This window comes from Semicossyphus pulcher, unplaced genomic scaffold (assembly GCF_022749685.1).
Source record: "Semicossyphus pulcher isolate SPU_LCO1_2020_fin unplaced genomic scaffold, fSemPul1.0.p SCAF_12, whole genome shotgun sequence".
Classification (NCBI taxonomy): domain Eukaryota; kingdom Metazoa; phylum Chordata; class Actinopteri; order Labriformes; family Labridae; genus Semicossyphus; species Semicossyphus pulcher.
In genome coordinates this window covers 29,489,016-29,514,587 of record NW_027211626.1, presented here as the reverse complement: position 1 = coordinate 29,514,587, position 25,572 = coordinate 29,489,016, and the positions used below count along the sequence as shown (strand labels likewise).

General features: G+C 38.1%; 2 protein-coding genes across 2 annotated transcripts; both read right to left on the bottom strand.

Annotated features, from left to right (window-relative positions):
• Nucleotides 1–539: 539 nt before the first annotated feature.
• LOC138588954 (uncharacterized protein DDB_G0287625) lies at nucleotides 540–14,226 on the bottom strand. The gene is made up of 8 exons (XM_069659212.1): nucleotides 13,915–14,226; nucleotides 8,860–8,999; nucleotides 8,067–8,733; nucleotides 6,316–6,985; nucleotides 3,721–3,779; nucleotides 3,504–3,600; nucleotides 3,278–3,396; nucleotides 540–1,943 (listed from the first exon to the last, which is right to left on the bottom strand). The coding sequence occupies exons 1-8, from the start codon at nucleotides 14,113–14,115 to the stop codon at nucleotides 1,383–1,385; spliced, it is 2,514 nt and encodes an 837-aa protein (XP_069515313.1). The 5' UTR covers nucleotides 14,116–14,226; the 3' UTR covers nucleotides 540–1,382.
• Nucleotides 14,227–15,720: 1,494 nt separating this feature from the next.
• On the bottom strand, nucleotides 15,721–23,350 carry fam98a (family with sequence similarity 98 member A). Its single transcript, XM_069658661.1, has 8 exons — nucleotides 23,275–23,350; nucleotides 21,894–22,042; nucleotides 21,341–21,475; nucleotides 19,762–19,943; nucleotides 19,007–19,087; nucleotides 18,797–18,913; nucleotides 17,633–17,800; nucleotides 15,721–17,034 (listed from the first exon to the last, which is right to left on the bottom strand). Exons 1-8 carry the CDS (start codon nucleotides 23,310–23,312, stop codon nucleotides 16,381–16,383), a joined length of 1,524 nt encoding a protein of 507 aa, XP_069514762.1. The 5' UTR covers nucleotides 23,313–23,350; the 3' UTR covers nucleotides 15,721–16,380.
• Nucleotides 23,351–25,572: the final 2,222 nt, after the last annotated feature.

The window sequence follows — 25,572 nt, the reverse complement described above, 5'->3', positions numbered from 1 at the left end:
TGTTAGAAGTCCGTTATGATTTGAAGCACAGACAAATGCTCCTCACCTGCCTCCTGGCAGGTCACTGAACATTTCTACTGGAGAGTGGAAATCTAAGCAGTGCAGTGTACAGAGTCAGTGATACCAGACATAACAAATATATCATGCATTCTTAATCCCTGATTACTCATTAAATTAATTAATTTTTTAATTCAAATAAGATCTATCATTCATTTAGGCAGGTGACCTTAAACGTGTACCTGCCACAGCCTACTTTGTATTTGGCAGGCGGTAATTTCTTTCCCTGCTCTTATCTTGGGTCATAGTCCTTCCTCATTGCAACTCCTCTGAGGCACATAAAAGTAGCACATGTTGCATTTTGTGAAGACAATCCATGCAGCTATTACATTTGCAATGATTATGTGATTAAGAAAACAATTAGAAGAATGCTAATCTTTTAAACATTACTTAACAGCTCAGATTACCTTTTACCACATTAGCAGCCCAAGCTTTAGCCCACATGTAAATTTAAGCTGTTTTAGTTAAAGACAATACACAGCAAGACATTAGACATTTATTTGACTCATTTTTATTAAATTGCAATCAGTGTTTGCCTTTCTTATTAGATTATCATTAAAGGATAAAAATGCAGACTAATAAGAAAATGGAAAGGCAAAATACACACATCACATGCCTAACACTACAATGCTGTTGGTCCTTGGAATATACAGTATGCACACAGTAGCAATGGTGTTGAGAAAGATGGATGTATAGCCAAAATAATGTATTGCTTTATCTTTCAAACATGTCATTGAGAGATAAAACCACGTGGGGCATATTTATGACATCATACAGATAGATTCATTGTGATGGAAAAATATAAAGGAAGCTATTTATCAAAAGAAGCAAGGTGTAATTTTGAAATTAATTTGTTTTTTAATGGAAACAGTAAAAAAAGTTCCATCAGTTTTAACTCTGTGCCTCAGGTAGAGACCAGTGTTGGATACGAGCACAAACATTTGAAGCAGCTCTGCAAAGAGAGGAAAAAGTTTAGCTTAAGAATTCCAAACTTCCCCCTGCTTCCAAACTTGGTGCTAACAATAGTTATGTCACATCTCTGAAATAGATGCACAAAGATAAAACTGATGTAAATATTCTCATTTGACCAGTGATGACTGCAACAAATGCACTTCCTAACATGTCATACTATTCCTTTAAACACAGTGATGAAAAACTCCTCCAGGCCTCCTTCCCTCTTCTGATCACAGCAACAAAAAAGAACTAAAAGGGCAGAGGAAAGAAACCAACAAACCGGTACCAAGAACAAAACTGACCTTTAAGTGTAGACACTTGGGCAGCGGCAGGGAGTAAGTATATGGATGATAACAAACATAATACATCAATTAGGACTTAATCCCCTTATCCTTCTTCTTCTTTTTGTCCTTCTTCTTTTTCTTTTTAGTTGATTTTAGGTGAGGCGTTTTTCTTTTTTTCACTTTGTCAGTGTCACTGCTATCACTGCTTTCACCTTTCACTTCTTTATCTTTTTCTATGCGTTCCTTGGATGATACCCCTTTGCTCTCTGTGTCTTCCACTTTGACTTTGCTTCTAAAAGCTTTCTCCTTGTCCACTTCCTCCTTGACCCTGATGTTTTGAGGAGGTGTCAGTCCACGGGACACCGTTATGAGCATCCTCTCCTTTCTCATCTCCTCTTTCAAGGACATGTTTTCTTGCCCATTCCTGTGTCCTCTGTGCTCATCATTGTGTTTGCTTTTGTGATCTCTCTCATCCCTCCAGTCTCGTTGATAGTCTCTTTGATTCCTGTGGTCTCCTGCATCTCTACGGTTACCATGATCCCTGTGATCTCTCCTGTCCAAGGAGTGTGAGTGTTGGTTACTGCTCCTGTTTGGAGAGTGCAAGTTCCGTTCTGTGATGTCCCCTGCATGCCTGTCCGTCTGCCCTTTCTGCCAAAAAAAAAAAATACAGATTTAAAGTCTAAAAGATAAAGAAACTGAACAGTAGCCAGAGGTGGTCAAGACTGAGGTGAAAGTGCTTTACTGCAGACCTTTACCACGGTGTATGATAACGTTGCAGGATTTGTACCTGGTAGAATCAATGTGCAAAGTGAATGCCACGTCAAATTGCCAACTACAGCAAAGTGATTCAACTTTTTTTTAAAGTAATAACAAGCTTCCTTCTAGTTATTCAGTAAAAATTAAACAGTCCCTTATTTTAGTTCTTTACACTCATGGGATTAACCGCTACAGCCAGATTTGGTAAGGTATTACCAGAAGCTCATGTTTTCTATTGTAAGTGAACTTTGGAAAATACTGCTGAGAAACTGACTTTACTGTAAGACTCCACTTCTTGAACTACAATAACATTACATTTGAGAATTCCCTATTATCCTGATTCTTGTACCACAGTGAGTTTAGCCACAGTTACGTGGCCTCTCTTTAAAACAGCCATGAGGAACTTGCACTTTGTGTCCATTTTGGCAGCACCTATTGATAAGCCGTATTACATTTTTCTCTTTGCTGGTCCTGTTCTTTACGTGCATACATATTCTTCTGTTAAGAAAAAAACTCCTGCCTTCTTTGAACCGGCTAACATCCTGCTTATTGTGAAACTTTGCCAGTAAGACATAAACAAAGGCTCTTTTCGCTCTGTGTGACGTTATCAGATGACAGGCCTTAAGAACAACTATATACATATATTTCTGTTCCGGCTGATATTCTGATTTGCTTTTGTAGGCCATATAGAGGCATCAAAAGGTTTATTAATTTGACATTTAGGTATAGGCTATCACCATTTTTACGACTAATTTCCTGAGACTACTTTCTTTGAGTGTGATCATTTTGACATATATAAGAAGTAGTTTACGTAGAAGTTTGTCTAATACAATTTATTGATATTTTTTTTCTTGCCAACATATCCTTTAAATACACAAAAAAACCATCAATGAATAGGTCTTTACCTTTATACTTGCTGTATATTCTATACACTGTCTGTGGATTCAGACCTAGCCCAAAGGTACCTACTAAAAACTAGTATATAGTATATAGCTTCATTAAAAAAGCCAAGTCATTTACTGAAACCGCTTCAAGCTATAGTTTTTGGCAAACATAGTTGGGGACTAATTTTTACAACAACAAATACATTGCGTGTGTTGGCATGGTATTTCTTTAGACAAATACTTAGGATACACACAACATTTTCTTTTCATGGGATTTGTTAACATAATATGTAAAACACCACCAGCTTTATCTACACAGATGTAAATAGGAAGTATACTTACACTGCTAGAGTTACTGTGGCGATGGAAGGTTGCATGGTTTTCGGCACTGTTCAAATCTCCAATGAACTCCTCACACTTTTGGCAGTAAAACCCAATTACAGGTATCAGAAAACTCAATCCTGCAAATGGACAAGACAAAATCAGCAAAGTATATGGTGGATTTTAGCGCATTGGATAATAAAGAAGGTAGGAAACACATGACTGTTCTTTGAGAAAACTGCTTTACCATCCTGTTTCAATAATTCCTCAAGTTCTTTCATCAAGGATTCCATTTTAGTCATTCTGTCTTGCTTCTCTCTCTTCTTATCCTCATTATCCTCCACCTGGAAAACAGAAGACAGAATTTCAAATGGAAGTTCAAATGTGAGTTTTAGCCTTTTTTTAATGTGTATAACTTAACGAATACCATGTTGAGCAGTCGATACATGTTGGATATCCCTTACCTTGTGTTTATCAGAGGATGTGGCACTGCCGTCATTCTTTGCCCGTTTCTCCTTTGTCGCTTAGGAAGACAGAAAAACAACATAATTGTTCATTCTACATCAAAGGCATCAAAACAATAGAGACAGAGATGACAATTCTCAGGCAAGGTGGCCCACCTCAAGTTACAGCTGTCACAAAACCATGACATCTGTAAAGAACCAGTTCTAAAATTAACTTGACAAACCTTGTTATTCTAAATGAACAAATCTGGCAAGTAAACGCACACATATTAAGATCTGTCCAAAAATGGCTTTACAGATCAGCATACTTGTTTTTCATCAGGCTGCTATCATCTTCATATTTTAGACAGGTGTCTACAGCACAAAAGGTGTATGTGTGATTAACACAAAATTAATAAGTGTGTGTCATTACCATGTCATGTCAACCAGGACAGGAGGGGTCAATTCATCTGTGGTTTTGGTCTTTTCATACGACTGCTTAACGAAGGAAAAGTAATGTCATCTTTATCCTCTAAAGCAGGGATTCCGGTGCACGTGAGGAAAAATGTAATGCTGGTGTAATGGATCTGCTTTTTGTCCATGTGATCTGTTTCTGAGCCTATGAATGTGTCAATCTTATTTTTCTTTACTTGGTGTATCGTGTGCAACTCTACTGCAGTTTCATTCAAATTAGGCTACTGATTTCCGTAACCGCTTATGTTATGTTTTCCAATTCTTGTAAACTTGATATCTCAGGAATACCTAAAGGGGATATCTATCAAATTTGGCACAAACTTCCACTTGGTTTCAAGGATGAACTGATTACATTCTGGTGGTTAAAGGTCAAAGGTCAAGGTCACTTGGGCCGCAAGTCCTTCCCATTCCTAAAAACATGATTTATCAGCAAATTTTTTTTTAATTCAGTTTGAGAGAATATGCCTGCAATTTATTTGTGGAAATATTCCCTCACTCTACCCCTACCCTTGTGTTGGTTCTGTTGCCTCCAGAAGGGTCTACTGACAATCAAATTCTCAGAGAGAGAGAGAGACATTCTCTGTTACTGGGGTCCCTACTGTAATTGATTGTGGTACAAATTGTCCTGTTTAATGAAGGTCTACTTGTGCCTTTGCTGTGTGTCTAAAGCAACATTATGCAAGAATTGGTACTTTAACAATTGGAATTTGAGTGGAGCTCACTCTCTCACCAACGACTTACAATCAAGTATGAAATAAACCTTGTTGCAGTCTCTTAAGTCGCCTGTATTTTAATCTTCTTAGCGCCCTTAAGGTCGTTTTAGAATATCAAGATAAGAAGGTGAATGGATAAGTTAGCCTACAGGTTTTTCTACCTGAAAGCTGTGCCATAAAGCCTTAATCACTTCTCTTGGTACTGCTCAACACAAGTAACATGGAGCAAGGCTTAGGCATTCAGGACACAGAATAGGAATCAAAAATTATTTTGAAGCTGTTTGTTAGGGAGTATAGTTGCATAATGTTGCTTTAACAGGTGCATCTGATAGCTCAGGAGTTAAGGTGCTAATCTCCAAGAACTTTTCGCTCTCTTTGGCAGCACCAATGGTGATAAATGGTAATTGCGGGAGCACACTTCTCAGATATCCAGACAGTGTTGCATGTGTGACATCCACGGTTGGCTCTGGTCGTAACTCTTTAGACTGTTTGCCTTCATCTGAGCGGCAAATTCGTTTCTTTTTCTTTGGATTTTCAATTTTGTGGTTGTATCTGTAGTCTTCGATCTTTTCTTTGTATGTTCAGCCAGAGTGGATTAGTGTTTACTCGCAACACTTGCAGAGAGCGGAAAAGCAGTCGCTTAGCTCTGCCTACCCTCTCTGGCAGACCAACCATTGCTGGGTGATGGGAAACGCGTCACTAACTGGGCCCGCTTGTAATTTTTTCCGCAAATGTCGCCATAGATACCGAGTCTGTAATACTGCAAATGCAAAGGTTTTCAGCAGTGGGCCATAGGCTCAATCACCATTGTGTTACCTCATTCGGCGATAGATTTAACATTTATTTAAATGAAAATCTTCGAAATTATTACTTTGAGTAGTTATGTGATAAGTACATGATCTGGTTTTGCAGTAACTTGGTTAACACCGTAAAAAAAAATTATACAAAAATACTTTTTTCTTAAAATATTGGCTCATATTTCAACTAGGGTAGGAAATTTATTGTCTTTTAACCGAAATACCTGCATGCTCACTATTAATGACCAAAATCGTCCACAAGGCCAGGCAGACAGCTAGCATGGTCATTTGGATGTGAAAAACATACTGCAATGCGTTTGGGCAGTAACTCTTTGTCAGGGATAAATGGGGGAGTGGCTTTGGTGGGAGGCCTGAACACAAGGGCTTGTTGTGATTTTCGATTTGGTACTTTCAATATGTAGCTAACTCCCTAACCCTAACCCAGCTAAAATAAGCTACCTACCCGAGCTTTAACTGCTACAGTTCAGGCTTGTGGCACAACAAACAATATAAGACTAAAGCCAAACAAATTGATTGCAGTGTGTAAGCATGGCTAATAAATATAAACCACTTAAAAAGTTCCACGAGTTGATTGAGTAAGTTGCATTTGCCATTCAGTACGGAACCCTTACCTTTGATCAGTGACTGTAGAGACTCCAGAGCTTGCCGTACATTTGGGTTACTCAGTGCTGGCAATGCTAAACCAGTTGCTTTCGGGTCTGAAGCTGGAAGTGAAGGAACCCGCTGTTTCTCCTCTTTCTGCCCCTGCATCTTCCCCATGATATCACTGATGTCTGTTGTGCCCAGACTTTTCAATATGTTTTTGATCTTCTCACACTCACTGCTGTCCAGATTGGCTGAGGCTAAATTAGAGGAAGTAAGTTGAAGGGGTTGTTTCAGATCAACCGTATCCCCAAAGCTACTGAATCTATACTTGTTCTGACTGTGCTGTTGATTGTCAACAGCTAGACTATCTTTTCCTTGCAGTTTGTCATGTTTGTCAACCTGGGAATACGCTGCAAAAAGTGAGGAATTATTGGCTAGTTTTCCTCCATTGTCTTCATTCCCATACAAGAATGACTCTTCATCTTCAAGCTCATCAGCTTTCTGGACTGTAGATTCCTCTTGATGTTGCACTTGGAGCCATGAAAAGTCACTGCCTACTCGGTCATGGGGAAGGAGCATACTGTCGTTCTCAAATGATGTTGAATTCTCTAGACTGTCATCTTGCTGATGTCTGTGGTCATCTGGTATACTCTTATTTCTCTCATCTGGCACATACTTTGTGCTTTCATCTGAGGCCTGCATAGAAGAGATGACATCAATGTTATTAATCAGACAGTCAGTCCCTTACTTTGTTAACTTGCTTGGCTACTATTGCAATGTTTTGTAAAATTAAGTACAGCCAACTCTAAATTGTTTTAATTGCGTTCTTTGCAGCAAAGCTCAGAAAATCAGAGGATGCAAATAAGCATTTTTATCAAGTGCTTTAGTGGTATTCGATATCTGACAGTAATTAGTCATTTTAAAGCTTTTGTAGAAAGTGTAACACTTCCACTCTTTTGTTATACCAATTACTATTACTTATTGAATATGCTTGATGTTTTGATATAGAACAAATACTTTTTACATTGATATTATGTTTGTAAGTAAATATAGGATTTTTTATTCCACCCGAACTACTCCTGAAGATTATCATTAAATAACATACAGCCAATATACAGCCCTTTTCTTCCTGGCATTTTTGCTGTTGAAGATGCTCAAAGTATTCACTTCACTATGTGGGCATTTATGCATGCAAGTAATCACCAAGCACATAAGGCAACCATGTGTACATAATGAAAATGGCTCCCTCCAGACATGCAGCGTAATACAGCACACAGTCTGCGCAACTTTCCAATGTATTATCTAAATTTTCTTTAGACAGGTACTAATGTTGTTTGAAGATTTGTAAAGATGATATAACTACACATTTTGGGGGGCAACAAAGTCCTGATGTGGTTCAGCAGTCAGCTTTATAAAACAGTTTGCCCACTCTTCTGCATGCAATTTCCCTTGCCTTCCCAAGTTTAACCATAAATGGTCCAAGCAAATCCAAAAGATGAGGGAATATCTTGAATGTTGATCCATCTGTTCTAGTCTCTAGAAGAGTTCCAAATAATTTTCACCAGCAGCACTTGAAGGTTTTCCTTTATATATATATGATTTTCCACTTATTCATAAAAACTCATCAATTCCCATTCCCATTTGATACGGAACTTTTTGATTTGAATGGACCTTGAAGTAAGCAAGCAGATATTCTTCAAGAATCACACTTTGTCTTAAGATTTTGGCTAATACCTGACTAAAGCAAGACATTGTCAAAAAAAATCATGAGCTCTACCTGAATTGTGAGGATGGCATCTTTGAGGGTGGGCAACCGCTCTTCCAGTTCTTTGCTGTTCATGACCAGCTTTAGTCCTTCTAATAGACTACTTGCTGCCATATTATGACTGCTGCTAACACTGCTACTGCAGCTGTGGCTCGGGCTCCTTTTTCTCTTTTTGTCCTTGCCCCGGCTCTTTTCACCACTGCTACTTCGAGACTTTGACCTTCTGACCCGGCTCTTGCTCCGTACATGACTCTTCTTCTTGCTTCTGCTCTGGCTCCTACTCCTACTCCAAGCCCTGCTTTTGCTTCTCGCCCTGCTTTTGCTTCTCGCCCTGCTTTTACTTCTCGCCCTGCTTTTACTTCTTGCCCGACTCTTCCCACGAACACGACTTTTGCTCCTTCCCCTGCTTCGGCTGCATGCTCTGCTTTTGCTGCGCGCACGGCTCTTGGCTCTAGATCTTCCCCGGCTTTTGCCATGACTTCGGCTTCGACTACGGCTTCGACTACGGCTTTTGCTGGTCACATGCTTCTGGAACTCAGGGTCTGATTTGACTGCTTCTTTCAGGACGTTAGCTGACTTGAATGCATCAGCGAGGTTGTATGCCATGTTCCCTTTGAGATAGTCTGGGAGAGGTTTGTTGGTTGCAATACATCTCAGGAATTCCTCACCAGCACGGTCACTGAAAATCAAAAATACATGTGCTTCAAATACCAGCAACAACAAAAAGTAAAATTTGAGCAACTGTTACATCTTCAACTTATACAAACGAAAATTGCGTTTTAATTAACACTTAAAAAACGTATACCTGTTGTCAGAAAGATGACGTTCCACAGGAGGGGGATTCCACTGTGGGACCTGCGGTGGTTCTGCAGGAGGGATGATCTGCTGCCTGTCCCCCAAAGGATTCATAGCACTATGGTCTACGGGGAAGCTGCTACAGTGGGGCTGAGAGTGTTTAGAATTCATGTTATAGCGCTATACAAGACAGAACTGCATCAACTGGACAGTTGTACGAGTTCAAAGGTTTTTACTGTTCAAACCTTTGAGTAATTAGTGAAAAAAGGATGTTGACATTTACAAACTGAATAAAATAGCAACTGTTTAAATGGTCTGTGTTTAACACAGACAATGTACAGTATATTTTACAATTTCACAAAAAGTAAATTTCGCATTCTTTTGTCAATTGGCTGCATCTTACCACATAAAAATGCTAGTTAACAGAAATGAATAACACAGGTGTACCTGAAAGGAAATACGGTTTTACTAATTAACTGTCATAATCAGGATAATGAGCAGACAATGTAAAGAGTTACTGCTGGCATCCAAGCAGTTTTAAAGCACTTTGTAACTTTGTTTAAAAAAAGTATATCATTATTTTTTATTACCAAGTAAATGTGTGCTTTATTCCTCTGAGAGCCAGTAAACTACACACAAAAAGCAGTGGTCAAGGGTTAGGGTTAGGTTATCTCATTTTCCACAAATCATTAAAAAATGTATTTGCCCAAATATGAGATCTGTCAACCAGCTGCTGAAATGTGTTAAGCTGTCATAGAGAAAAACAACTCTTTAAATGTACCCAACTCAAAAGGTGCATCTTTACTGAGGAGACGAATCAGGAATTAAAGCTAAGAACTATCTGTATCATTACCGTCACAGGAAATATTTATGAGTCAAAAATGTGTCTGAAAAACAGCCACAGCAAATGATTCAACAGAGAGTCTGACAGGGCATATTGTGTGAGTATTTGACTGATAAGCAACACAAATGTTGGATTTATGTTGGATAATAGACGCATTTCGTTTTTGACTTGAAAAAAAGAGTCAGGACACGAAACTCTGGGAAACTTCCAAGAGGACATGTCTTTAAGTGTTTGTATTCTCTAGAAATTCTATCTTGATGTAATTTATACAAAGATTATGACAAACTGCCAACTAGGAGTCAATGAGACATATAAAAACTTGGTGTTCCTCAGAATACCTTGTGAAGTATTGTATTGTATTGTGAAACAATGAGAAACTGTCACGGTTTCCAGTTCCTAGCCAATGCTTGGTTAGGAAAAGGCATTATACACAGTATAGTTATTATCATCACCCGCCTAAAGTGGGAGATGCCCGGAATCGTTTACTACACAAGTATGCTTACAGTATGCTTCTCCCCATAACGCTTAGTCTCATGTGGTTTTGTTCTCAAATCTCGCGCAAATTGAACTCCAGTTTGTTTAATCAAAACGTGAGCCAGATTAGACTATAAATCTGACTAAAAATCTCAAACTGGAAAAAAAGTTAATTCATAACATTTTTAATATTGTTTTGACTGCTGTGTGTTTGTCACGTTAAATAAGTAGTAAGTGATGTAACTTTTTTGGGGTCAATTCTTATTGTAATCATTAAAAATGTTAATAATGCACTAGGTTAGAGGTGCATTGATATCATAACTGAAATACCCCTTAACATATCAATATTGAATCAAATCGGGACCTTGTGAATCTGAATCGAATCGAATTAAGAAATCCTTATTGATACCCAGCCCTACAGATATGTATGTTGACATATCCATACTGTTACCCCTAAACACACAACAATAAGTCCATCTTATCAGGGCGTTCTTGTCTTGTCATATACAAGACTTTTCCAGCACTAGACATTTGAGATTAGAATTTGGGTATGATAAGCACCGGCACGGAGTGTATTTTAATTTGTGTCTGTATTTGTTGCACAATAGTGGTATGATGTGTAACTTTCCAGTGTTGAGAGCAGGGACTACACATAAGACACAATAGACAATCTGAAATAATGACAGAGGTGTTCTTTCAACGTTTTAATAAAAAAGGGTTCCATTCTTTTTGTGTGATAAAACAGGATACAGCAACAGGAATACATCGTCATAGGTCAGTGCACATACATGAATAAATTAACTGATACAATGCATACCACATATACAGCCTGATGCATATGAAATGGTCAAGTGGATGTGCATACAGCAGAACCCTAATTTAAACTATTATTACTGACACTGTGAATATGCGGTCAACCTGTTTGTTGATACTTTTTAGCCAAGAAAAGTATTGATGGATAAACAACTTCTCAAACAATAGGGAGGTTAACACTAAATTTTGCAACACACCAAAGGACTCACAAAAACGTTTTCATGGATAGTTAACACTAAAAACAAGTTGATTTAAACAAATACTGAAGAACAAGTCGTCCTTGCATCAAGTTCAACTTTGGTGAATAATGTCAAAAAAAATGTACAGACATTGAGAACTAGCAAAAGGTCCTGACAGTGCTGATGAGTGAATAAGTGCAGAGCTTGAGAGTCAATAATACAAGAAGCAATCATAACTAATAAAATTAAAGTAAGTAAGTTAAATAACAGCTGAACAAATTTCATTCTGCAACTTTCAGGCGTGATGCTGCTAGCATGGCTAACTATGGCTAACTTTTGTTCTATGTAACACAAAACCTATTATTGCACCTATATTTTCAAATTAACAACAATGATCCCAGCCAAAAGTCAAACAGATATCTGTTCAAGTCTGGAACTGCAATCACCAAATAGCTCTGAAAGTTGGTTTTAAATTCTGCTCTAAAAGCCATCATGCTTCTTTTTCTTCTCGGCTCTTCTGACTTCCACATGCTGTTTCAGTCTTCATTGTCAGTTCTGGACCCTCCCAATGTAACTGGTGAAGTAATGCCAGCATAAAGTAGTAGACTCAGTAGATCGTCCAACTCTTCCACACATTTGCTTTCAAGATTTTTATGAAGTTGGGTTGGGAAAGATTTGTCACTTTTCTGCAAGAATATACTGCACATGTTAAACATGTCAAAAACAGGTTTCACAACACATGTCCAGGGCCCTGTTCCCCAATTATAAATGTCCAACAAGGGCAGTTCTGAACATTTCTTTTTTGTGTCTTTTATAAATCATACTTTGAACCTGAGGGTAATCTACAAACCATGCATGGATAGTAATTTCCAAGCAAAGTTTGAAAATGAATAATTTGAAGAAGCAGGTCTAATTATTATAAATAGATAAACAAATCAATAAATCTGATAAGTTAGACATATTCAACAAAATAAACCAAATGCAAAATGTAAACAGGATATTGATTAACATTTCCTTTACACATTTCTTCTTACACAGTTACAAAGTTGATTTACTAGAGAACTGTGCATGTGTGATGAACTTTCTTCTGTGAATCCTCCATCCTTCCTTGTTGTTCTTTTCAGCTGTAGAGGAATGCTGCAAAAACATTTCCGCTTGGTCCAATGGCTTGGCCACTGCTCGATTCTTTTTCACTTTTAAGTGAAAAATATTGTAAGTATGTCAAATAACATATATTGATATTGAAATCAATGTAAAGGACGTTCCCTAAAAAGGGATATGATTAATACAAATAGCTGATCTGAATGCATCTTATAACATCCAAAACGAAAATGAATTTGTTTTCTAAAAAAATAATAATCACAATATTTGCAAATAGATACCCATTTAAACCTATCCAATATGCATGTAAAAACCTAGCTCAAAAATAACCTTGTCTCGTTTTTTTTAATAGGAGCAAAAAAAACAGACTACTGACTTACCTGTTTTGATGTAAACCAGGTACATAAATGGTGATCTTATCCGTGCTGACAAATTTGGCCAAGTTTGTCCTGTTTGTCGGAAATGCGAAGTTTATAGACAGCATGGTAGCAAGGGTGCATCGATGAAGTTGAATTCATTAAAAATGTCTCAGTGGTCTTTTCAAAGTTTAATCCAAAAGGCACCTGGGCTTTGTTGAAGTTCTTAAAGATATTTTGCCTCTCATGCGTAAAACTTCAGAGAACGGAAGAAAATTTTCAGGTGAGAGGCAAACATCTTCAAGAACTTCAAAAAAGTCCAGTTGCCTCTTGAAATAAACTTTGAATTACCATGACCTGGATGACTAAAAACCTTCACATAATTTCTATGGTCTAACAAGACCAAAATTCAGTTGTGCTTCAAACACAGCCGAGGTTTTACATGCTTGTTTTAGTTTTTTATGTCAGTGTTGGGCTAACCAGCAAGGCAAATACTCAGTATAATGCCCTACCTCTACCATAGTACACATCTCTAACAATACCTGGTGGACATAGGGTCACAAAACCTGTTCCTGAGCCATAACTGTTTGTCATTTTACTGAAGCTCACTACTGGTTACATTGTTGTTTTGTCTCTGTTTTCTGAAACACAAATGTCCTTACTGGTGTATTCTTCATTTCTCTATTGTTTGTATGATACTGTAGCTTACCTTTTTGCATAATTATTCTCTGCATCATTAGATTTAAATTAATTTATACAACTGATTTATTAATTCTGGGGCTATGCACAAAAAATTAAAGTTAATGTTGCACTTGTAAAATTAGGCTAGTTGACTTTTAAAAGTTGTTTTTAACTGCTTTCATAGAGGTATACATGCTGCTTAACTATGATACACTGCTGAGCTTGGAGTTTCAGGAGTTTCAGACATATCAGCATTTTAGTAAATGTGTGGGTTGGGGGATCGGGGTTCTCAGGCATATACCAGTAGCTGGGAAATATAATCTATTTTTTCCACACAGTGTGTGTGTGTTTCCAATGATTTAAGTTTGAAGACTTGACTATAAAATAATAATTAAAAATGGTATGAGATGCGCACCCTAGAAAATATGATGCAGTGAATGTGCAAGACGTAAACACAGCAGCTAGCAACATGTGTTGCTACTTCTTATTGAGGTCTGACGCTGTAGCCCTGTTTGCTCTGTTAACGTTATGCTAGTAAAATCCTCATCTGAATCACGTTACTTTAGTAAGCTAACTTAAGATGCCTAGCTAGCTTTACAAGCCTGTTGGGTACGTACACTGATGAAATGCCCTCTTGGCGGTCCGTTGTGGCGAAAATGGCTATCCGGTGCTGGTGCCGAAAATGGTCCACAAGGTCCAGTGGGTAAATGTCTAGGAGGAGGAATACCACAGGGTCCACCGAGTCTGAAAGGCGGGCCATGGGGTGGTGGAGGTCCAAACGGTGGCGGCCCGTGTGGAGTTTTACCTGGGCGGTACATCACCGGGCTCGAGAAAGTATCCCGTATCGCCGATTGAAGAAATCAATCTGATACAAATGACTGTTTCTCCGCAAGTGTGTTTTCCCCCACAGAATGGTGCGTCTGCTTCTACTGGCTGTACCAACTGTGTAGAAAATAAATCTTCCAGTGACCCAGGAAGCAAAACGGTACATTTTTCAAAATAAAGGTCCTTGTTTAGTCAGTATACCGGTCTTATTGACCTTTTATGTATTTACGCTACTTTTCATAATCTAAAACACCTGAATATAGTACGGCTAATGAATCCATACGAAATGTAAATTCAAATATCATTTTGGAATCATATTCGTACATTTTAAAGCCCACTCAATTAAAATAAAAGGGTCTTCAAGCTTTCTCTTACATTGACTTGTTGACATCATGTAATTACTTTTTTAAAGTTTTTTTATTCATCCTTCATTTTATCAGGGAGGACCCACTGAGGCCGATGTCTCTTTTCCAGGGCTGCCATGCAGCAATACATGTAAAAACGTAACAAAATATAGTCAAGTGAGGAAGGAGTTTACCAATGAGTGCCCTATAAGTAAACAGAATGCTGTGTTGCTTTCTTCGCTGACGCATCAAGTGCCAGCCAACAGTTAACAATGGTGAGTTCGAAATCTTTGATCTGTGATAAAACGAAGAGCACTGTGATGAATAGCATCCAATTGCTTTAGGATAATTAGCTCAGTGGCGAAAATAAAAAATGATCTTTCACATCAAGTAGTTATCCTACATATAGAAATATTCATGACCAGAAAGGTTCGTGAATTGAACATGTTACAAGAAAAAGAAAGTATACGCATCAAAATAGGCATAAAAAATACTTAAAAGTACAAAAAGTCCAAGAACTCACTATGCAGTGGCCAATTTCAAAATAATATACATTATATTATTGGATTCTAATTATAGCGTGAAAGGTTGTCGATTTCCAACATAGACTGTATTGTCAGCCCTGTGATGTATTGGCAACGTATCCAGACGGTGGCCCCGCCTCTTGCCTGTCAGCTGGGATCAGTTCCCCTTGACACCCCAAGGATAAGCGGTATAAATAGCCTAATAGATCGAATGGATGATAATTATCAATATTTTAATTTGTTAATTGCTTTAATCTTGCGGCTGGTAAATGTGGAGATAATTACATTATATTGATATGCAACTTTACTACTATACTATACTGCTGTGTAACTTGAAAATGGGACCAAAAGATTTCTTGCTATACCATCATTTCATGCATGTTTTTCATATTTTGTTGTTTGTCCGATTCTGCAAAGTAGCAGTAACATATGTGGTCAGATACATTTAGGAAAAAATGCACATAATTTGCCTCTGAGATGTAGAAACTATAAAGTAGCAAAAAATATAAATACTCATGCAAAGTACCACAAATTAGTTTTACCTGTTTTGCTTTAAAATTTAAGGAATGAATAAAATTCTATATTCTAACAATTCAATGTATGCTTAAATTATTTCCAGTATTTGATGATTAAGTTAATTTATACCTATAACAGCTATCAGCCTCATTAATACATAGATGCCTTCACTTTGCTATAAGAACACTGAATGAAAAAGTGATCATGTTCTCATTTCAGAATTTATTGCTCATTCACACAACCATGCAAACCTTCCAACATCCATATTTGTATGCACACAGTCTTCCATGAGCAGAACAAGATGTCTTGTTTTGAATAAATAACAAAGGAGATTCCAGTCAAATCTACAGAAACAAAATCAGGACTGGAAAATGGAGCCGTTTTCAAGTAATCTTCAAATTCAATGGAACTATTAAGGATTTCAAGAATCCTACATGTAATAATGATGTGCACTTTTAAGGTCTAATACACAGTGGGTGCACTAAAACTGAAATCTTAGCAACATTTCTGTCTCCCCCCCAAAAAATAAAGTTGAATATAAGGCTAATTGAGTTTCAAAATGAGGTCAAAACAGCAGAGCCCAATTCATCGACATTTACAACAGAGCTGTTGGCTGAAATACTTGTTTTTAGGAGGCAGAAACAGTAACACACCAGTATGAAAAAAAGCAAAGGGTTACATTAGAACTGCACTCTGTAGTAAAGAAAGTATTCCAAAACAGACTTTAGTGGGTGTATACAGTATCTGTATATGCATGTCCTCATTTAACATTTTAGTTAACTTTTAAACATGCTGAAAATTTTAGATTGAATGCCAAGGCATTCAAAAGCAGTCGATATTCGACTGGACTCTGCTGCGATGCCCCACACGGTCTTCAACTGGTGTAGTGTCTGCCTTGATTAAAGCCAGCTTGGTTATAATTTTGCCCACCATGTTGGAAGAACTGTTCAAACTGTCCTCCTTGGTTAAAATTCTGGCCCCCTCTCCCTCCCCAGCCTCCTCCTTGTTGTCCTCCTCCTCCTCCTCTGCCTCCTCTTCCCCTGCCTCCCCGACCACCTCTTCCCCCACCTCTCTCCTGATGCCTTCCACCATCTTGATGAAAATTGTCATTGTAACTGCCTCCTCCACCATGATAGCCAGGGTCCTGGAAGCCTCCTTGGTGGTTCCCTCCCCCTCCATGCCCACCTCTGCCTCCTCCCCCCTGAAAACCTCCTGCATCTTGAAAGTGGCCCTGATTGTAACTACCTCTACCTCCCCCACCTCCGTCTCCCCATCCTCCCTGCACCTTACCCCCTCTTCCTCTGCCTCCCCTTTCTCCATGTCCTCCTCCAGCTCCTCTCTCATATCCTCCACGGCCACCTTGGGAGTAATGATCGTAGCCCCCCCTGCCACCTCCATGTCCACTCCCGCCATAGTGTCCTCCACCCTGGGGAGGATCCTGGCGCTTCTGCCAGGAGGGCATCTCTGGAGGCGGAGGCTCAATCTCACAGGGACGACCCCCCCTGTCTGGCACTCGACCCATGAGAACCTGAAAAAGGGACATGTAAAAATAAGAAGGTTCAAAATGCCTGCTAGCTAAGTTCAACTTTTGATTGTTGTCAGTAAGAGTTTAAGCTTTAAGGAAATAGACACGAATAAACAGAAAAATCTTAAATTTCCAAGAGATGGCACTAGTCATACAGGTTGTCAGGGCTCATTTCTTGGAAGTATGAAACTACACAGAATGAACATCCTGAACCTTCTCTGCTTTTTATTTTAAACAAGTTACTTCATTCTACTTACTCAGATTCAATCAACAACTACAGTTTTGGCTCACAACATCCTTTGATTTTTCTTTAGACCAAATGTTTAAAAATACATCACTGATTGTTGCCAAAAGCTAAAATTACTAGCTGTTTCAGTTCACTGAGCCTTAATAAAAAAAGAAAAAGTATACTAGTATATCTCTCAACCATTGAGCTTAAGGGTTAAGGGCCAGAGTATGGGAGTCTTACAGTATTACAAGACAAACTAAAACAATGCTGTTTTTTTGTATTTTCATGGGATTTCTGGATAATTAAAAAACATTTGTTCATACAACACACTTGAAACATCTATAATTGTTGTAACTATTATGTTTTACCCACCTTATTAATGGCACAAGCTGTCTTCTCCCTTATCTTGCCACTGCTTGTGCGTAGAATCTTGGAGAAGTCTTGTCGAGCAGCAAGAAGGTGGGCAACAGATATTTTACTTTTGGTAAAGAGGGCAGAACGCAGTGGCTGGTAAACTTTGGCTAATTTTTCGGCGTGCGTCTGAAATGAGACATGCAAAAGGAAGTTTTATGATTTTCGGGCAGAAATACATTAAGTATATCAGTATAATGTTTTATACTGTACTTGTGTAGTTTATAGCAATGCTTTGTTTTTCGACAAAACAGAGAGGCTATTATTGATATGTTGTATTGTTTCTAATATAATCCATTTGGGATGGACCATTTTAACAATGTGACAGAAAAGTTATCAGATTCTAAGAGCAGAATCAAAATCTGTTAGTGTCTATGTAAGAGTCAGAAGTGTTAGTGTGGCTGCACTCGGGTCAGAACATGATAGTGTTTAGTGCAGCAATGATTAATTAATTAATCAACAACAACAAAAAATCAACAGCTTTTTGGATGATCGATCAACTTAAAATTATTCAGAAATACCAAATATAAGACTGTTCAGCTTTGAAAATGTGACAATTTGCAGTTTTTACTCATCTTAAATTATAGTAAAGCGAGACTCTTTACATTTTAGAGCTGAAGATGGACAAAATGTGCCAGTTGATGACACCATAAGCTTTCGAGGATCATGACAATTTAGTTTTTACCTTTTATAGACCAAACAAATAAATTGAGAAAATGACTGTCAGATTAATTCATAATGACAATAAGTTGTCCCAGCCCTTGTCTGTTTGATCTCAAGTCAAAAGTAGGTTCATAGCAGGCAGTGCCAGAAAGATGCTGTTTACAAAGTAAAGTATCTGCTCCACAATACTGAGGCAGAAAGTTAAAATGCGTTGGAAATAAAGTGAATTCAAACAAACATACAGATATAACATAAAAAAGGACAAAGTGCAGGACAATGTAGAATTCATCAAAACTCTTTTCCCATAATTAACTGTCCTTTATGTCCTCCATAAAATAAAAAGCAGACCCACATGCACAAGGGGGGCTAACTATTGCTAAAGAACCCAAAGTTTAAAAAGGACTTCATGTGCTTAGCCCAGAGACTTTTTCAGATTTAGGAAGATTCCAAGTTTCTACATACCTTTGCTCTGTCAGACCAACCGAAAGACTGCACTGTCACATCAAGACGTTTCAACAACATTTTTCTTCTCACTTCATACTCATTTACAAGTGCTTGGTTTATGGCTTCAATTTTTTCCTGAAAACCAAGGAGAAAGAAAATTCATTTACCGGTCATTAATTTATGCTGTGTTACCTTAAACTGTATTTGCCATTGGTTTTCAGTACTTACCAAGTGCACAGGTCCAAGGGGCTTCTTCATTAGAGGCTCTCCTACGTGATTGGGTGGGACTCTGCTCATGGCTTCCTTTAGCTACAAAAATGTACAACATGCAGATGGGTGTAGTAAATGAATGGACAAAATTCAAATATGTATTGTAATATTTTCATTCCAAAACATTCCACCCAAAAAAGGCATTGGAACAAGAATGGGACAAACGTGAGTTCAGAGTAGAATTGACCTTTGACCACCAAAATCTCCATGTGGTTGTTTGTACCGGAGTTCAACATATTCTCTCCAGGTGTTTCTGACATATGGTGTTGACGAGAATTGGACAGGAATAATAGCAAAACAAACTCTTGGGGGGGGGCTATGGGGTTTTGGATGAAAAGGGTCACTTAATTTGATCTTATTAGACCAATTAATTCTTGAGTAATGGCCACAAATTATTTGACATCTATTCAGTTCTTCCTTTAATTCAACTGGAGGAAAGCATGAAATTGGAAGATAATCCCTCCAGTAGTTTCTGAGATTTTTAATCTACAAAGTAGGACAGCTGAGCATCCATCATACGTCAAACAGACAACCTGGCAACATAAAAATGTAAGGGGTCTGCAAACCTTGAAGGCAGTTCGAACGATTAACAGATTCAATGGCAGTGGGACACACATCCAAACGCAACTAATGTCAGAAATTGAGAGAAAATTGCCACCTTGAAATGCAGTTATAACCTCATTCAGATTCTCTGTGTCACCAGACAAACTAACCTTCTTCTCAATTCCACTGAAGAACTGGAACATGGTGATGTTGGCTGGAGGCTTGGACATACCCAGTGCCATGCAGATGCCCTTCAATTCTTGGAACACGGGGCTGCCTGTCTCCTGGGCTTTCTTCTCAGGTTTATTAACCAGGATCATTCTTGATGCCTCCAGTTCCGAAACCAGAAAAGCTGAAATTAAAAATTTGCTTTAGTTATATCCTAATTGCTGTTACATGATGCTTAGGTTTCAGTGCCAATTGGAATTAAATTAAACCAGCTTAAAAAATAAATAAATAATCCTGGCTGAAACAGTTGCCCTGTGACAAAAGAATGGCAACAAAAGTAATTGTGGAACATAATTAACAATGCCACAGGAAATGCTCCTGTCACAGGCCATTCCAATGCCAAACCCTTTGACATGTTATAGCAGAAAAAGCACGAGTGCATCTACTACAACTGATGATAGCTCCACTCTATTTAAGCCTGGCAGACACTGTACAAAGCTTGGAACTTGCTTAGAACTGGTTTCCACCTACCAATTTTAAAGTCGAGTGAATTTCTGATCGGTTGTCAAAAGACTTGCAGTTTAAGGTCACAATGCCATGGGCCAGATAAAATGAGATAAGTGGTTAAACACAACATGCAAGGTTAAAGAAGACACAGTGAACCCTGGGTGTGCCAGCAAGCAAGCATTCACAATACAAGACACATTAAAAATGGCTGCAAGTTGTTAAGGCGTGCCAGTTTAATGTCTTTAGTCACACCTGTGTTCAAATATGCTGCAAAAAAATCATATTGTAAGATAAAAAATAAGAGACAATTGACCATCCCATGAATGGAATAGCAGAATACTGAAACAAGGCCATTCTGGGACCTGACCAAGGGTCATTCAGAAAATTCAACTTGTAGTAAGCTGCCCAATCCAGTTCAACCTAACAACCTATATTGCTAATAACACAAACATAAACATATAATAAAACCAATGTAACAATACAACAGAATCTGGCTTAACATAGTCCTTTACTTGGAAAACATTGTACTACTTTAAAGGTACCAGATGCTACTTTGTCCCCCTTTTCATGGAATATCACTGTAATAATTGAACAATCATTTCATATACCACAGAAAACTGGGAGCGGTTATAGATATTCTAAGAGTGGACATGAAAAGTACCTAATACTTAATAAATGAAAACGATTACAAAGTGCTCAAGCTTGATGTAAACAGTTTAGTAGGTATACATTACAGCATAGCTACCTGCAACTTCAACCTGAGCAGAGGTATGCTCATCCAGAATAACCGAAGACACCTGAGTGGTGCAAAAACTTGAAAAAGTTACTGCATGCAGGGTGCTTATGCTGACATCTAGTGGTGGGTGCATTCAGGATCAACAACATCCGCAGCAAGGGATTTGACAATACAACTTGGCAACACTTTAACACAGGTGGGTGTGGTACAAAAGTCCACATAAAGCGTAACAGACTAAATCCTGCCAGTCCACAGGTGACTCAAATCTTTTCTCCCATAAAAGACTTAGGCTTAAGTTGCCCTTAAAACTAAGATTTTGTTAAGTTTTGTGATCATACTGAGGAGCAGCAAACAGTCCGTCCTGCTGAGGAGCCTCTGGGTGATGTCTCCACTGGTGAGGACAGAGTAAGGACAGACGAGCTCTGACAGCAGACCACTCATCTCCAGCTGGAAGCTTTCTGCCTCGCTTGGACCTGGGAGATGTGCAGATGTGCAATGGGAGATGAGACATTTTAAACATGATGTCACAAGATAGTACAATAGTTTTGTTGAGTCACACATAAAGCCAGCTGATACAATACTGCCTGTTACATTAACTAACACAAACTTTTCAGAAATCATTAAGAAACCCTCATTGCTGAAAAAAAGATTAAAGATTAAAATTAGCAAAAGCTTGACATTCTAACCTAATGAAATAAGTAATCGCTGACATTACAAACCAAAGCATGTGTTATTTAATATATAAGTATTCATTTTATTCATAGTTTTTTCCATTACCATCAGCCTTAAGCAAGCAAGAAAAGAAAATAATAAAAGTAGAACAGGAAACTCCTCTATAAGGATTCATATGTTTGCTTAATATTCCTTAAAAGTAAATAAAGTATGTCTTACAGTTGGTGGCATGTACATTCTCCTCCAGCTTGCAGTACAGTCTGAGCTCTGAGACAATCCAGGCACAGAGCTTAGTATACTCAGGTGAAGTTGCTCCTCTGCTCACAGCAGAATCCAGAGCTCCCTCCTCCAATAGAGGGCCTTGGTACCTACAGTGACACACACAAACACACACACGCAAAATACTTAAAAGGATATTCATTCTGAGCCACAACTCTTTTCTTTCCTTATCAGAAAAGCTTGGCAATGACAAGATATACTGAGGTTTGGTTTAGTGAGAGAACCAGGGTTAGAACGTAAGACTTGTTGACAAGCATAAACTGCGTTCGACAAAAGAGCCAAACCACATTTCAAAATTCAGTTATTTAAGGGAGTCTTGCATATAATGACATACCTGTCAGAAAAAAATGACTCGGCACTTATAATAATCCGAATAAGAGTCAGCTTTATTGGCCAAGTTTGTGGGCACATATAAGGAATGTGACTCTGGGTTTTCTTTGCTCTCAGACACACAAATTGACATACTCAATTTAAAAACAGGTTAGACAAGGAAACACAGACACCTAGACACTAAAAACTAAAACTACTATATACAGGCCTATGGATACAAATACATATTACAAAGTTTTAATATATATATATATATATATATATATATATATATATACACACATTATTTAAAAAAACACAACAACATCTATAGACGGGAGACAATAGTTCAATGGTACTAAAAACAGTGCAAAGGTTCTGAGATAAATATGGTTATGAATCAGGTTGCTATGTACAAGAGGTCTATGGTTTGTAGTATTTTCAGAGAATGGGGATAGACCTTCGATGTAGTGATAATGCAGACATCAAAAGAGGGTGAATTAGCCTAAGCAATGACAATAAATAATATATAACATTTCGCATGCACTGTGGATGTTTGTATAACTCACATGTACAGTTGATTAGGTTAACTACCTACATATGTCAGCATACACGCAATGAATAAAGAAACACTGAATCAGTTAATAATACATCTTAATTACGCAGAGCTAGAAATTGAAATAATGAATAGGAAAAGATCGTGTTGGAGTTTTCCTGATTTAAATCATGACGAGAGCAGCTTTTGCTGACGGGGCTTTTGGCATAAATTGGTCTCCGGGTCTGTGAATACTTAGGCTCACATCTATAGTTATGGTTTACATAAATAGCTAATCAAAAATCAATTTTCAACTGACTAACGTTAGCAACAAAATCAAGTTAGCCATTTTGCTTAGGCAAGCTACACTATAATACGCTGGCAAAAATAGGAAGAAAGGCAAGGCTGGCAATCAGAATGCCAGCTTTGGCACATTGTCTTTATACAGTAGCACATATGTTAAGTTTGTTTACTTACCCTAAATCCTCAAGAGAGACGAGAATGTCATTCTCCATCTCAGTAATCTATCGTTATTCACAAAAATCGAGTACTGAGATAGGGTTTTCACATCAGCCAGCTCAGCTGATACACGTTTTACTTCGACTTCTTCTTCTATGGATTTCTTGACAGTTGGAAAAACTGCAAACTAATGCATTACCGCCACCTTCTTCTTCTTCTATAGTGTTTATTGTAGGTTGGCAAAGCAGATCACTGGAGCATTACCGCCACCAATTGGACTGAAGTGTGATGCGGGCGATAAGAATCAGAATCAAGCAATCAGCAAGTTGACACAAACAAGACATTTGTTTTGGTGATTTTGGTGCAGAACAATTAACACAGAACTACAATAAAAATGAAAGGGAAAGTCCACTAGATTTTTTTTGATCTGGATTAGTATATTTGAAAAACAAAATAATGTTACAGTATTTTTTGTCTGATGCATTTTAGTAGATTTGCTCTATACCTATGACACTGTCTGATTGCATTACAGACAATGCAAAGAGAGAAGGGGTTTAAGCTATTTTAAACAAATGAATGACCACTTCTCATCTATATTTAGATCAGGTCACTATTGCTACCCTAACACCAACACTAACTTTGGTTCTCAATGCAGTAAGTGCTTTTTGTTGGGGTAGTTTTGCTGACCTCTGCATGATCAGGAACCCATCAAGGCCTCAGAAATTCTCATATATATAGACTGAGACACTGAGAATCAGTCTTATGATATGTTTGCATTGGATTTCAAGCGCTAACTTTAAACTTATATTTTGAAAGTAGTGCAGATGGAGCTTCAGAAGTAATGTGGCTGAGATACATCAGAAACAACTGATTGGCGTCTAATTGCCCTCCATGCATGCAAATTACATGTATGGATTAAGCTGATGGCTGTCTCTTAATCAAGTACAGATATTCAATTGTCTACTTACAGTTGTCAGGACCAGTGAAACCTGGTGAAAAAAGAAGGCGGAGTCGGGAGGAAATGGCTGCTTTGAGAATAAAAGTTGGGCAAATTTGTGAAACAGACACAACTTCAACTGCTGCTGGGACACAACACAGAAGATGCCAGAAGAAATACCAGGACATTGGCAGGGATGGTGGCTCACTTCAAGCATGTGATATTGACCTAACTTGAGCATTGACTTGAGTGTTAGATGCAGTAAGTGCTACTTGTTGGGGCGGTTGTACATAGCAAATGTGACAGGCTCTAAATGCAGACACTGAAATCACATTCAGATCACCTCAAATGGAGACACTGATGATTCTTGTGTTCATAAGTGCTTCTCTTTTGGGGTGTCTTGGTTGTGAGTTCATCAACAGACATATCACTCCACAAATGAAGACACTTCCAATGTATTAGTTTATCACAACTGGCTGAATGTATACATTTGTCACAAACGTTACCCAAACACATGCACTGACTTGAACTCTGACTGCAGTAAGTGCTACTTGTTGGGGTACTGTTGTTGATCACTCAAATCCCAGATTCAAAACATCAACAGGAAAACTATTCTTGATCATTTGTTACCAAATCAAAAGTATTTTTTGTGTTTTTTTTGCGTCATTACTATTACCCTAACTTGAGCATTGGCTGGTCACTTAAATTCAGTAAGTGCTACTTGTTGGGACAGTTTTACTTGACAAAAGCATCTGCATGTTTTGAAGCCAAAATCTGGATGAATTACTCTCAGATCACTTCAAATAGAGCCACTGGTGATTCTTGTGTTCATAAGTGCTTCTCTTTGGGGTTGTCTTGGTGTAAAAAACTTCTCTGTGGATCTATCATTGCAAAGCTGGTTGAAGTATCTTGTATCCAACGATACATTTCAGTAGTAGATTTGCTCTATACCTATGACACTGTCTGATTGCATTACAGACAATGCAAAGAGAGAAGGGGTTTAAGCTGTTTTAAACAAATGAATTACCACTTCTCATCTATATTTAGATAAGGTCACTATTGCTACCCTAACACCAACACTAATTTTGGTTCTCAATGCATTAAGTGCTTTTTGTTGGGGTAGTTTTGCTGACCTCTACATGATCAGGAACCCATCAAGGCCTCAGAAATTCTCAAATATATAGACTGAGACACTGTGAGAATCAGTCTTATGATATGTTTGCATTGGATTTCAAGCGCTAACTTTAAACTTTTATATTTTGAAAGTAGTGCAGATGGAGCCTCAGAAGTAATGTGGCTGAGATACATCAGAAACAACTGATTGGGGTCTATTTGCCCTCCATGCATGCAAATTACATGTATGGATTAAGCTGATGGCT